At 32.2% G+C, this 15,756-nt stretch overlaps 1 protein-coding gene across 1 annotated transcript in view; it reads left to right on the top strand.

The window, feature by feature from the left end:
- Positions 1-3,611: 3,611 nt before the first annotated feature.
- LOC101890272 (uncharacterized) overlaps positions 3,612-15,756 on the top strand; it is a 124,014-nt gene continuing 111,869 nt past the window's right edge. The window contains exon 1 of the mRNA XM_059119884.1: positions 3,612-3,828. Coding sequence (XP_058975867.1) covers positions 3,753-3,828 — 76 coding nt within the window. The 5' untranslated portion in view covers positions 3,612-3,752. The remainder of the gene's footprint in view (positions 3,829-15,756) is intronic.

The raw sequence follows: 15,756 nt of genomic DNA on the forward strand, positions 1-15,756 counted from the left end.
TGTACATTTAACTGCAATTCATGTACATTTATTGCTTCTTATTTGTTTGAACGTTCTCAGTGTGTTTCATATTTACAGCGGGTAACTCAATGTTCAAGTTTAAGCACGCGGGCGACCTACATTTATTTTTTAATGGACAAGCACTCAGTTAGGGACCGACATAAATACAATGTAGGCTCGTTCTTATATTTTCCCTTTATAGTCCACTTTTGTTATCCCTTATTTTAGGAAAAGTGAAGGATAAAATTCACATTATCGGATTCTCATTATTAAGCTGCCCTCAGACACACCAACAGTTGGCCCAACTTGTGACAAGTTGGTACAACTATTGGTGCGTCTGAGGGCTAGTTGGTTGAAGTTGGTTGGAAATATCAAAAATTTTTGATAATTTCGTAAGTTGGGCCAACTGTTGGTGCGTCCGAGGGCAAGTTGTACCAACTTCAGTGTTTTCTTCATTTATGTCTTGACTTTGGTGAAGCAGCACATACATAAGCTGAGCGCTGAGCAAATTTTTTCTTCAGCTTTTTCTTTCTCTGCAGTTGTCTTTCTTCTTCTTCCTCTAAAATTATATCAATTCCAAGTAGCGCAAGAGCATCCGAGTTCATGTTGACGCTTCAAAAATACTTTGTAAATGAAAAGTTGGTACAACAGTTGGTACGTGCGAGGAGACCGACCAACTTTTTCATACAACTTAAAAGTGACAAGTTGGGCCAACTGTTGGTGTGTCTGAGGGCAGCTTTACATCTATAGTTTAAAATATATGCATTTTTACAGATATATGGCAAGCTTTATGTAAAATAACTGGTAGGTTGAAAATAATAAACAAAACGAATTTGTTATTTATTTCGTGAAATAACATTATAATTCAGTTCTTCAATATAAAACAAACGATTTACGTTATTCATTTATTTATTTAAATAAATTTTGCTGTTCTTGTCACATTATCAATATAAAATATGGCAACATGATTTCAGTAAACTTTACGTTAAAGTATAAACTGAAGATGATCTGGCCTTTTGCTTATCAGACAGTTTTTATTTAAACGACACATAACGAAAAACGATTTATGTGTCCGACAACATCACTTTTTTATCTACCGAAAATATGTAATAACCGGCCATAATGTTCCATTTCACGCTATAATAAAATTGTAGTAACTGTTTATAAGACAAATGTTAATACTTTATTCTAAAAAGAAGTTATATTTTAATATTATCTTTCAACTCATAACCTTTTCCAACTACAATTCTTTCGGTTTTACTTATGGAAATACATAAATTCTGAAACAAATAGACGTATGTTAATATGTTATTCTCAGCTACAAGTTATATTTAAATATTACCTCTCAATACATAACCTTTTCCACCTACAATTGATTCGGTTTTACTTATGGAAATACATACATTTTGAAACAAATAGACATATGTTAATATGTTATTCTCAACTACAAGTTATATTTAAATATTATCTCTCAACACATAACCTTTTCCACACACAATTGTTCCGGTTTTACTTATGGATATACATACATTTTGAAACAAATAATTAAGTTTTAAAATGCGAATTAAATTAAAATATACATTTTTTGTTGTACTGATATTTGTGCAGTGTCAAGTCGGAAATATTTGTTTTGGTACGTTGTGACCCCGATTTCTACGTTTATTATACAGATGTCAATATAAAATTAAAAATTGTTAGAAAAAACAATCATTTGTTTATACATTTGAGTAGGTTGCTTTTTCTGAGCTGCAGATTTTTAAAATATTCGGTATTTTGTTGATTTCAGCAACATTATTCACCAGAATTGTTTCAAATTTATTACTGGAAGATCCTGATGGGTACTTTAACCTATGACAAAAAATTTCGTATGTCCACGTCTTCGTATTGTCCCCATAAAACGGTTTTCATTTCAGTGGCAATTTTCGGTTTTTTTTTTTTTTGGTATATTTAATAGTTTTGTTGGATTTTCACTGTGTTCTATGCTGATTAGATCACTTATTTATTCAGTAGACTCAAAGTTTTCGATTGTCGATAGACAAATTGTGCTTTTTATATGCATTTGATTGTAACTAATGTGATTTTTTTGCTTCTTATTTTTTATTTCATATTTTGCCAATTGATGGAGGTGGTGGAATTGATATTTTAGCACTGGATATAACTAAAACTCTCGGTTACATTGATAATTCAAATCTGATGTACATTTAACTGCAATTCATGTACATTTATTGCTTCTTATTTGATTGAACGTTCTCAGTGTGTTTCATATTTACAGCGGGTAACTCAATGTTCAAGTTTAAGTACGCGGGCGACCTACATTTATTTTTTAATGGACAAGCACTCAGTTAGGGACCAACATAAATACAATGTAGGCTCGTTCTTATATTTTCCCTTTATAATCCACTTTTGTTATCCCTTATTTTAGGAAAAGTGAAGGATAAAATTCACATTATCGGATTCTCATTATTAAGCTGCCCTCAGACACACCAACAGTTGGCCCAACTTGTGACAATTTGGTACAACTATTGGTGCGTCTGAGGGCTAGTTGGTTGAAGTTGGTTGGAAATATCAAAAATTTTTGATAATTTCGTAAGTTGGGCCAACTGTTGGTGCGTCCGAGGGCAAGTTGTACCAACTTCAGTGTTTTCTTCATTTATGTCTTGACTTTGGTGAAGCAGCACATACATAAGCTGAGCGCTGAGCAAATTTTTTTCTTCAGCTTTTTCTTTCTCTGCAGTTGTCTTTCTTCTTCTTCCTCTAAAATTTTATCAATTCCAAGTAGCGCAAGAGCATCCGAGTTCATGTTGACGCTTCAAAAATACTTTGTAAATGAAAAGTTGGTACAACAGTTGGTACGTGCGAGGAGACCGACCAACTTTTTCATACAACTTAAAAGTGACAAGTTGGGCCAACTTTTGGTGTGTCTGAGGGCAGCTTTACATCTATAGTTTAAAATATATGCATTTTTACAGATATATGGCAAGCTTTATGTAAAATAACTGGTAGGTTGAAAATAATAAACAAAACGAATTTGTTATTTATTTCGTGAAATAACATTATAATTCAGTTCTTCAATATAAAACAAACGATTTACGTTATTCATTTATTTATTTAAATAAATTTTGCTGTTCTTGTCATATTATCAATATAAAATATGGCAACATGATTTCAGTAAACTTTACGTTAAAGTATAAACTGAAGATGATCTGGCCTTTTGCTTATCAGACAGTTTTTATTTAAATGACACATAGCGAAAAACGATTTATGTGTCCGACAACATCACTTTTTTATCTATCGAAAATATGTAATAACCGGCCATAATGTTCCATTTCACGCTATAATAAAATTGTAGTAACTGTTTATAAGACAAATGTTAATACTTTATTCTAAAAAGAAGTTATATTTTAATATTATCTCTCAACTCATAACCTTTTCCAACTACAATTCTTTCGGTTTTACTTATGGAAATACATAAATTCTGAAACAAATAGACGTATGTTAATATGTTATTCTCAGCTACAAGTTATATTTAAATATTACCTCTCAATACATAACCTTTTCCACCTACAATTGATTCGGTTTTACTTATGGAAATACATACATTTTGAAACAAATAGACATATGTTAATATGTTATTCTCAACTACAAGTTATATTTAAATATTATCTCTCAACACATAACCTTTTCCACACACAATTGTTCCGGTTTTACTTATGGATATACATACATTTTGAAACAAATAATTAAGTTTTAAAATGCGAATTAAATTAAAATATACATTTTTTGTTGTACTGATATTTGTGCAGTGTCAAGTCGGAAATATTTGTTTTGGTACGTTGTGACCCCGATTTCTACGTTTATTATACAGATGTCAATATAAAATTAAAAATTGTTAGAAAAAACAATTATTTGTTTATACATATGAGTAGGTTGCTTTTTCTGAGCTGCAGATTTTTAAAATATTCGGTATTTTGTTGATTTCACCAGAATTGTTTCAAATTTATTACTGGAAGATCCTGATGGGTACTTTAACCTATGACAAAAAATTTCGTATGTCCACGTCTTCGTATTGTCCCCATAAAACGGTTTTCATTTCAGTGGCAATTTTTTTTTTTTTTTTTTTTTTTTTGGTATATTTAATAGTTTTGTTGGATTTTCACTGTGTTCTTTGCTGATTAGATCACTTATTTATTCAGTAGACCCAAAGTTTTCGATTGTCGATAGACAAATTGTGCTTTTTATATGCATTTGATTGTAACTAATGTGATTTTTTTTTTTTTGCTTCTTATTTTTTATTTCATATTTTGCCAATTGATGGAGGTGGTGGAATTGATATTTTAGCACTGGATATAACTAAAACTTTCGGTTATATTGATAATTCAAATCTGATGTACATTTAACTGCAATTCATGTACATTTATTGCTTCTTATTTGTTTGAACGTTCTCAGTGTGTTTCATATTTACTGAGCTGCAGATTTTTAAAATTACCCTGTAAAATGTTTAATGTCAACATTGCTGTTTAATCATCTGTGCAAGTGACATGGGTTTGAAATAATTTTAGCTCTTGCACATCTTTTTAGAAGAGAGGAGCATTAGAAATGGTATTTTTATCTGCCCATTGGAACTTCATTTTTATTAAACGTTTGCCATGACAAGTTAACAAAACGTTTGGCACGGAATTTTAACCAAACTTTTTGCGGGAAAATATTTCATTTATATGTATGGCAGTAAACATGATAATTTAGAACTACTAACTAGAGATACTAATAGGGTAGTCGGCACTTTTAGGATTTTCACGTTCACCATTCTGAGTGGAACTTTTCAATTATTAAAGATTCGATTTTTTAGAATCTATATTTTGTACAGTTTTTGCAATAATAAAGTTTAATAAATTTTATTTATTTTATTTATTAAATTTAATAAATTTGGAGTTAAAAAAATTATTCTTTGTTGCCAGTAGCCGGCACCACTTGCAAATTGTCGGTATGACATGTTCCAACAGTCGGCATATCGATAATAAAGAATTTAATAAAGAATTTATTTATTAAATTTGGTTCAACATCAAAAAAAGGAAATGGTCGCTAGTACTCACTTTGATTTTGGGGTTTGGGTCTCGGATGTCGCTGTACTGTTGTTGCGCTGCTAGTGTCCTTCCTTTCTGCCTGCTGCTTTCATAATTTTCCGTGTCGCTGATCTTCATATCACTGTGTATTGTCTTTCTTGTAGCACTTTTAAACGTCTCAGTGTAAATTGAGTAATTTAGAAAGATTTCGAAAAATGTTAATTTTTGTGCACTTTAAAATTTTAAATTTTCCTAAGACCTTAGAATATTTTTCTGTAGCACTGTGGGATGTCAATTATTGTTGAACTGTGTAAAGTTTATCTTTGTTCAAAATTTTATTTATTATTTTTTTCATTCCACAATTTTTCAAATAGTTTGTACTTATATTTGTGCTTCACTATATTTTTATACCCTCAACCATTCTATGGAGGGTATCTTAACTTTGTCATTCCGATGTAACTCCTCGAAATATTCATAATAGACCCTACAAAGTATATATATTCTGGATCAGCGTAAAACTCTAAGACGATATAGCGATATCCGTCTGTCTGTTATAATCACACTATCTTTCGAACGAATTGAGATAGAAGGCTAAAATTTTGCATATATGCATAGTTTACAAGTAGGCAGGTTAAGTTCGTAAATGATCCATGTCGGTCCACCTTTTCGTATAGCCCCCATGTAACGATACCTCCCGATATTCGGTATTTTCATGATTTTAGCGACATTATTTACCGGAATTATTTAAAATATCGTATTTGAAGTTCGTAATGGTACTACGATCGTACTACAGCCTATGACAAATATTTTTGTATGCAGGCCCAAGTCCTCGTATAGCCCCCATATAATAGCACCTCCCGATATTTGGTATTTTAATGATTTCAGCAGTATTATTCACCGGAATCGTTTCAAATTTCGTACTGGAAGATCCTAATGAGTAGAACAGCCTATGACAAAAATATTAATATGCAGGTCCACATCTTCGTATAGCCCCCATATAACGGTACCTCCCGATAGACGGTATTTCGAGGATTTCAGCAACATTATTCACCGGAATTGTTTCAAATTTATTACTGGAAGATCCTGATGGGTACTTCAACCTATGACAAAAAATTTCGTATACATGCCCACGTCCTAGTATAGTCCCCATAAAACGGTTTTAAGTTGAGTGGCAATTTTCGGATTTTATTTTATTTTTGGTATATTTAATAGTTTTGTTGTATGTTCACTGTGTTCTGTGTTGATTAGATCACTATTTTATTCAGTAGACACCAACCCCATGTTTTCCAACCCGATGATGTGCATAGTCACATCCAACCAGTTTTGGCTGATTGGAATTCAGCATTAGAATTTACCGGTAGCTGCATAAATGTATGTGTGCATGTGTTTATATTATTAAAGTGAAAGTAATATGATAAAATCGGTGCAAACTTTTATAATTTCTGCGATTCTTACTTAAACCTTTTTTAGTACACCTAACCGATTTAACTAGAAAAACAATTGATGGAGGTGATAGTAGTGTTTTTCTAGCACTGGATAAAACCAAAGTTTTCGATTGTTCTGATCATTCACATCAGATAGACAAATTGTGCTTTTTATATGCATTTGATTGCAACTACTGTTTTTTTTCATGCTTCTTATTTTATATTTCATATTTTGGCAATTGATGGAGGTGGTGGAACATTACATAACATAACATTTCACGTTGTTGTAATAATATGGTAGTAAATGTATTTAAACAAATATTAATATGTTATTCTCAACTAGAAGTTATATATTAATATTATCTCTTAAAACATAACCTTTTCATTCTACAACTGTTTCGGTTTTACTTATGAAAATACATAAATTTTGAAACAAATAGACAAATGTTAATATGTTATTCTGAACTACCAGTTATATTTTAATATTATCTTTCAACACCTAAGTTTTTCCACCCACAATTGTTCCGGTTTTACTTATAGAAATACATAAATTTTGATACAAATAATTATGTTTTGAAATGCGAAATAAATTAAAATATACATTTATTGTGCTACGGATATTTCTGCAGTGCTAAGTCGGAAATATTTGTTTTGGTACATTGTGTAGTCAAAATGAAATTAAAAATTGTTAGAAAACACAATTATTTGTTTATACATATGTGTAGATTACGTTGTCTACGCCGCAGATTTTTAAAATTACCGAGCAAAATGTTCATTGCTGTTTAATCATCTGTGCAAGTAACATGAGTTTGAAATAATTTTAGCTCTTGCACATCTTTTTAGAAGAGAGGTTCATTAGAAAAGGTATTTTTAACTGACCATTGGAACGTCATTTTTATTAAACGTTTGCCATGACATGTTAACAAAACGTTGTGCACGGCATTTTAACCAAACTTTTTACGGAAAAATATTTCATTTGTATGTATTGCAGTAAATATGATAATATAGAACTTCTATTAATAGCATACTTAATGTGACACCGTATATATCAGAGAACAATAAAAATAATATATAATGTTCATTTCACGTTGGTCGAGTTAAAATAATCTGGTAGCAAATGTTTCTAAGACAAATGTTAATATGTTACTCTCAACTACAAGTTGAATTTTTATATTATCTCTCAACACATACATTTTTTCCACCTACAATTTGTTCGTTTTTACAAATGGAAATATATAAATTTTTAAACAAATAGTTAAGTTTGAAAATATGCATTAATTGTTCTACTGATAATTGTGCAGTATCAAGTCGGAAATATTTGTTTTGTACGTCGCGACACTGATTTCTACGTTTAAAATACAGATGGCAAAATACTAATAATTTGCAGTAACGTTTATAATACAGGTGGCATAATAAAATGATTCCGTTTGTAGCACCACTAAACATTCGTCATAAAGTATTTATAACCATCGGCAGCATAATAGTCTAAGTAGATTTAGCGATGTCCGTCTGTCTGTTGAAATCAAAATGCAGTCCACAATATTTAACTAGAGCTTTGCAATTTGACACAATAATGAGAATTGTAAATCAGGTATATCGGTCTAGGTTTCAAATTTGGTATTTGCGTTTTAATGACTTTCACCTTCTGTGCCAAACATTGTCGTTAACACACATGTAATGGTATCTCCATATATTTGGTATTTGGTTTAAACTCCTTTTATTGTATTTTTTAATGGGGTCTACAGCCGGTGCCAGATCTTTGCCAATATTACTACAAATTTTCCACATGAGGGTACCGAACGATGTTCGGGTTTTGGATGATTCTGAGCAACTTTTTTTCACGGTATTGTGCCAAATTTCATCTTTAGAATTCACTTTGATATAGGTTCCAGTAAAGTGAAATACGTTTGAATATTGTTTCAAGATTATTTTATATAATAATGTTTTCTTTACCGAGTTTTGCGTTTTCTACTCATCAATGGCGGGTGTATAAGTGAGATACTTTACCCATCAACTTTCTGAGCTCAGTCAATAACGGATGCTGATTGACATAACTGGCATCTCCTCTACACCCTCCATCTGCGGAGAAAGTTGAGCGCGGATAGTCTATGAGCGGCGGTAGTTGCTGTTTATCTAACCTTGATGTATGAATAATTACTATCCTATTGGAAAATAGTTTTAATGTATTAGTAACTGACAAAGAGATTAAAAAAATATTTGACTTCACTTGGCTTTTACTATCGGAAGCTTATATATTGTTGATCAGAGTAAAATTCTAAGTCGATTTAGCGATGTCCGTCTGCCCGTCTGTCTGTCTGTTGTAATCACACTATCTTTCGAACGAATTGAGATAGAAGGCTAAAATTTTGCACATATATTTACTTTTCCAGTAGGCAGGTTAAGCTCGACAATGGGCCACGTTTTCATACAGCCCCCATATAACGGTACTTCCCGATATTCGGTATTTTGATGATTTTAGCGACATTATTAACCGGCAATGTTTCAAATTTGGTATTTGAAGTTCGTAATTGCTACTACAGTCTTTGACAGAAAATTGTCTGTGCAGGTTCACGTCTTCGTATAGCCCCCATATAACGGTACCTCCCAATATTTGGTATTTTGATGATTTTAGCGTCATTATTCACCGGAATTGTTTCAAATTTCGTATTTAGAGTTGGTCATGAAAACTGTAGTCTTTGACAGAAAATTGTCTATGCAGGTCAAGATCTTCGTATAGGCCCCATATATCAGTGAAGATTTTATGTACAATACCCACCGAAATTGTTTTAGATGTCGTATTTAAAGTTCGTGTAGGATGCTACAGCCTGTGACAGAAAATTGTCTACACTGGTCCAGGTCTTCGCACGTCTGCGATATAACGGTACCACCTTATATGCGATATTTTGATGATTTTAGCTACATTACTCACCGTTTATTTCAAGTTTCGAATTTGAGTATGGTAATGGCTTATGGCAAACAATTAGGACCCCAATATAACGGCTATATTCGGTATTTTTATAATTTTAACAGAATTTTGAACGGATTTGTTTTGAAAATTTTAAAATTCGTTCCAAATGGTAACTTATAATGTATTCTCTTAACCCCCACAACGCCTGATCTACACAATTTGGTCGAATCAAGCCAGATTTGTGCAAAAGCGAAGTTTGCCTGGTTACCAATCATGCCTTTTTTCCTTAAGGAAAGTGTTCTAAGAAAATATCTCCCTTGCTTTTTGTTTGTGTGAGATTTCAGCATTTTTTTAATTTGCCATAGTAGCGTGCATTTCTTCTGCTTTTTCAAAGTTTAATAATCCACCACCCTTTTCTGCTTTGTTGAGAGAACATTCGTACTCCTCGGTTGTGCGGTGATTTCAACTATAACAACCATCATTATTCCAAGCTCATTTTTCCAAGCGCAGCTCTAACTGCCTACACCACAAATCAACAATTTATTTAATTCTCCCACCACTCACTGTTGGTCTGTTGGTAGCGTAGTAGTTACCCTCTCCCCTCCATCACCTGTTCACAAATACTGCTTGTGTTTTATTCCCTTTTGTGCGGTAATCGTAATTCACCACTGCACAGTGGGATCGAGAAAAAGTCTGAATTTAAGGAATAATTTTTTAAAGTATTCTTTTTATTTCTTTGTGAGCCTAATTAAATTGTCTTTTGGTTGTATGCATGTTGAGACAATTTCACCCTATTTCCGGCATCTTTGAAATACCATTTAACATTGTATTATAGGATATAATATTATTCTTTTTTATTCTTTTTTTGCGTTTTTTGTTAAATAAATCAAGATAAACTGCAACAATAAATTGTTTAGTACATCCAGTACATACCGAATTATTTCAACTTTAAAATATTTTTCGATATTTTTATATTTTATCTTATATTGCACCCTAAATTTGTCATCTACTTTTTTGGTCGTGTTTTCTTCGTGAAACTCTTTGACATTTCAACAGAAAATTTCGTTACCACCTCATTTGATTTTTTTTTTAAAGACAAATAACATTTTTTAAATCAGTACATATAGTTTCCGTTTTCGACAATGGAACTTTAATTTCAAATTTCATCCAGTTTTTTTTTTTTGTAATTGTTTTGGCAACCTAGCTTCGTTTTTTAAATCAGTGCATATAGTTTCCGTTTTCGACAATATACATTTATTGTGCTACGGATATTTCTGCAGTGCTAAGTCGGAAATATTTGTTTTGGTACATTGTGTAGTCAAAATAAAATTAAAAATTGTTAGAAAACACAATCATTTGTTCATACATATGGGTAGATGACTTTGTCTACGCCGCAGATTTTTAAAATTACCGAGCAAAATGTTCATTGCTGTTTAATCATCTGTGCAAGTAACATGAGTTTGAAATAATTTTAGCTCTTGCACATCTTTTTAGAAGAGAGGTTCATTAGAAAAGGTATTTTTAACTGACCATTGGAACGTCATTTTTATTAAACGTTTGCCATGACATGTTAACAAAACGTTGTGCACGGCATTTTAACCAAACTTTTTACGGAAAAATATTTCATTTGTATGTATTGCAGTAAATATGATAATATAGAACTACTATTAATAGCATACTTAATGTGACACCGTATATATCAGAGAACAATAAAAATAATATATAATGTTCATTTCACGTTGGTCGAGTTAAAATAATCTGGTAGCAAATGTTTCTAAGACAAATGTTAATATGTTACTCTCAACTACAAGTTGAATTTTTATATTATCTCTCAACACATACATTTTTTCCACCTACAATTTGTTCGTTTTTACAAATGGAAATATATAAATTTTTAAACAAATAGTTAAGTTTGAAAATATGCATTAATTGTTCTACTGATAATTGTGCAGTATCAAGTCGGAAATATTTGTTTTGTACGTCGCGACACTGATTTCTACGTTTAAAATACAGATGGCAAAATACTAATAATTTGCAGTAACGTTTATAATACAGGTGGCATAATAAAATGATTCCGTTTGTAGCACCACTAAACATTCGTCATAAAGTATTTATAACCATCGGCAGCATAATAGTCTAAGTAGATTTAGCGATGTCCGTCTGTCTGTTGAAATCAAAATGCAGTCCACAATATTTAACTAGAGCTTTGCAATTTGACACAATAATGAGAATTGTAAATCAGGTATATCGGTCTAGGTTTCAAATTTGGTATTTGCGTTTTAATGACTTTCACCTTCTGTGCCAAACATTGTCGTTAACACACATGTAATGGTATCTCCATATATTTGGTATTTGGTTTAAACTCCTTTTATTGTATTTTTTAATGGGGTCTACAGCCGGTGCCAGATCTTTGCCAATATTACTACAAATTTTCCACATGAGGGTACCGAACGATGTTCGGGTTTTGGATGATTCTGAGCAACTTTTTTCACGGTATTGTGCCAAATTTCATCTTTAGAATTCACTTTGATATAGGTTCCAGTAAAGTGAAATACGTTTGAATATTGTTTCAAGATTATTTTATATAATAATGTTTTCTTTACCGAGTTTTGCGTTTTCTACTCATCAATGGCGGGTGTATAAGTGAGATACTTTACCCATCAACTTTCTGAGCTCAGTCAATAACGGATGCTGATTGACATAACTGGCATCTCCTCTACACCCTCCATCTGCGGAGAAAGTTGAGCGCGGATAGTCTATGAGCGGCGGTAGTTGCTGTTTATCTAACCTTGATATATGAATAATTACTATCCTATTGGAAAATAATTTTAATGTATTAGTAACTGACAAAGAGATTAAAAAAATATTTGACTTCACTTGGCTTTTACTATCGGAAGCTTATATATTGTTGATCAGAGTAAAATTCTAAGTCGATTTAGCGATGTCCGTCTGCCCGTCTGTCTGTCTGTTGTAATCACACTATCTTTCGAACGAATTGAGATAGAAGGCTAAAATTTTGCACATATATTTACTTTTCCAGTAGGCAGGTTAAGCTCGACAATGGGCCACGTTTTCATACAGCCCCCATATAACGGTACTTCCCGATATTCGGTATTTTGATGATTTTAGCGACATTATTAACCGGCAATGTTTCAAATTTGGTATTTGAAGTTCGTAATTGCTACTACAGTCTTTGACAGAAAATTGTCTGTGCAGGTTCACGTCTTCGTATAGCCCCCATATAACGGTACCTCCCAATATTTGGTATTTTGATGATTTTAGCGTCATTATTCACCGGAATTGTTTCAAATTTCGTATTTAGAGTTGGTCATGAAAACTGGTCAAGATCTTCGTATAGGCCCCATATATCAGTGAAGATTTTATGTACAATACCCACCGAAATTGTTTTAGATGTCGTATTTAAAGTTCGTGTAGGATGCTACAGCCTGTGACAGAAAATTGTTTACACTGGTCCAGGTCTTCGCACGTCTGCGATATAACGGTACCACCTTATATGCGATATTTTGATGATTTTAGCTACATTACTCACCGTTTATTTCAAGTTTCGAATTTGAGTATGGTAATGGCTTATGACAAACAATTAGGACCCCAATATAACGGCTATATTCGGTATTTTTATAATTTTAACAGAATTTTGAACGGATTTGTTTTGAAAATTTTAAAATTCGTTCCAAATGGTAACTTATAATGTATTCTCTTAACCCCCACAACGCCTGATCTACACAATTTGGTCGAATCAAGCCAGATTTGTGCAAAAGCGAAGTTTGCCTGGTTACCAATCATGCCTTTTTTCCTTAAGGAAAGTGTTCTAAGAAAATATCTCCCTTGCTTTTTGTTTGTGTGAGATTTCAGCATTTTTTTTAATTTGCCATAGTAGCGTGCATTTCTTCTGTTTTTTCAAAGTTTAATAATCCACCACCCTTTTCTGCTTTGTTGAGAGATCATTCGTACTCCTCGGTTGTGCGGTGATTTCAACTATAACAACCATCATTATTCCAAGCTCATTTTTCCAAGCGCAGCTCTAACTGCCTACACCACAAATCAACAATTTATTTAATTCTCCCACCACTCACTGTTGGTCTGTTGGTAGCGTAGTAGTTACCCTCTCCCCTCCATCACCTGTTCACAAATACTGCTTGTGTTTTATTCCCTTTTGTGCGGTAATCGTAATTCACCACTGCACAGTGGGATCGAGAAAAAGTCTGAATTTAAGGAATAATTTTTTAAAGTATTCTTTTTATTTCTTTGTGAGCCTAATTAAATTGTTTTTTGGTTGTATGCATGTTGAGACAATTTCACCCTATTTCCGGCATCTTTGAAATACCATTTAACATTGTATTATAGGATATAATATTATTCTTTTTTATTCTTTTTTTGCGTTTTTTGTTAAATAAATCAAGATAAACTGCAACAATAAATTGTTTAGTACATCCAGTACATACCGAATTATTTCAACTTTAAAATATTTTTCGATATTTTTATATTTTATCTTATATTGCACCCTAAATTTGTCATCTACTTTTTTGGTCGTGTTTTCTTCGTGAAACTCTTTGACATTTCAACAGAAAATTTCGTTACCACCTCATTTGATTTTTTTTTAAAGACAAATAACATTTTTTAAATCAGTACATATAGTTTCCGTTTTCGACAATGGAACTTTAATTTCAAATTTCATCCAGTTTTTTTTTGTAATTGTTTTGGCAACCTAGCTTCGTTTTTTAAATCAGTGCATATAGTTTCCGTTTTCGACAATATACATTTATTGTGCTACGGATATTTCTGCAGTGCTAAGTCGGAAATATTTGTTTTGGTACATTGTGTAGTCAAAATAAAATTAAAAATTGTTAGAAAACACAATCATTTGTTCATACATATGGGTAGATGACTTTGTCTACGCCGCAGATTTTTAAAATTACCGAGCAAAATGTTCATTGCTGTTTAATCATCTGTGCAAGTAACATGAGTTTGAAATAATTTTAGCTCTTGCACATCTTTTTAGAAGAGAGGTTCATTAGAAAAGGTATTTTTAACTGACCATTGGAACGTCATTTTTATTAAACGTTTGCCATGACATGTTAACAAAACGTTGGGCACGGCATTTTAACCAAACTTTTTACGGAAAAATATTTCATTTGTATGTATTGCAGTAAATATGATAATATAGAACTACTATTAATAGCATACTTAATGTGACACCGTATATATCAGAGAACAATAAAAATAATATATAATGTTCATTTCACGTTGGTCGAGTTAAAATAATCTGGTAGCAAATGTTTCTAAGACAAATGTTAATATGTTACTCTCAACTACAAGTTGAATTTTTATATTATCTCTCAACACATACATTTTTTCCACCTACAATTTGTTCGTTTTTACAAATGGAAATATATAAATTTTTAAACAAATAGTTAAGTTTGAAAATATGCATTAATTGTTCTACTGATAATTGTGCAGTATCAAGTCGGAAATATTTGTTTTGTACGTCGCGACACTGATTTCTACGTTTAAAATACAGATGGCAAAATACTGATAATTTGCAGTAACGATACTGATAATTTGCAGTAATAAAATGATTCCGTTTGTAGCACCACTAAACATTCGTCATAAAGTATTTATAACCATCGGCAGCATAATAGTCTAAGTAGATTTAGCGATGTCCGTCTGTCTGTTGAAATCAAGATGCAGTCCACAATATTTAACTAGAGCTTTGCAATTTGACACAATAATGAGAATTGTAAATCAGGTATATCGGTCTAGGTTTCAAATTTGGTATTTGCGTTTTAATGACTTTCACCTTCTGTGCCAAACATTGTCGTTAACACACATGTAATGGTATCTCCATATATTTGGTACTTGGTTTAAACTCCTTTTATTGTATTTTTTAATGGGGTCTACAGCCGGTGCCAGATCTTTGCCAATATTACTACAAACTTTCCACATGAGGGTACCGAATGATGTTCGGGTTTTGGATGATTCTGAGCAACTTTTTTCACGGTATTGTGCCAAATTTCATCTTTAGAATTCACTTTGATATAAGTTCCAGTGTTTGTACTGCACCCATATAGCAGTTCCACAGTGTAAAGTGAAATACGTTCGAATATTGTTTCAAGATTATTTTATATAATAATGTTTTCTTTACCGAGTTTTGCGTTTTCTACTCATCAATGGCGGGTGTATAAGTGAGATACTTTACCCATCAACTTTCCGAGCTCAGTCAATAACGGATGCTGATTGACATAACTGGCATCTCCTCTACACCCTCCATCTGCGGAGAAAGTTGAGCGCGGAGAGTCTATGAGCGGCGGTAGTTGCTGTTTATCTAACCTTGATGTATGAATAA

The sequence above is a fragment of the Musca domestica genome, unplaced genomic scaffold, assembly GCF_030504385.1.
Source record: "Musca domestica strain aabys unplaced genomic scaffold, Musca_domestica.polishedcontigs.V.1.1 156, whole genome shotgun sequence".
In the NCBI taxonomy this organism is placed as follows: domain Eukaryota; kingdom Metazoa; phylum Arthropoda; class Insecta; order Diptera; family Muscidae; genus Musca; species Musca domestica.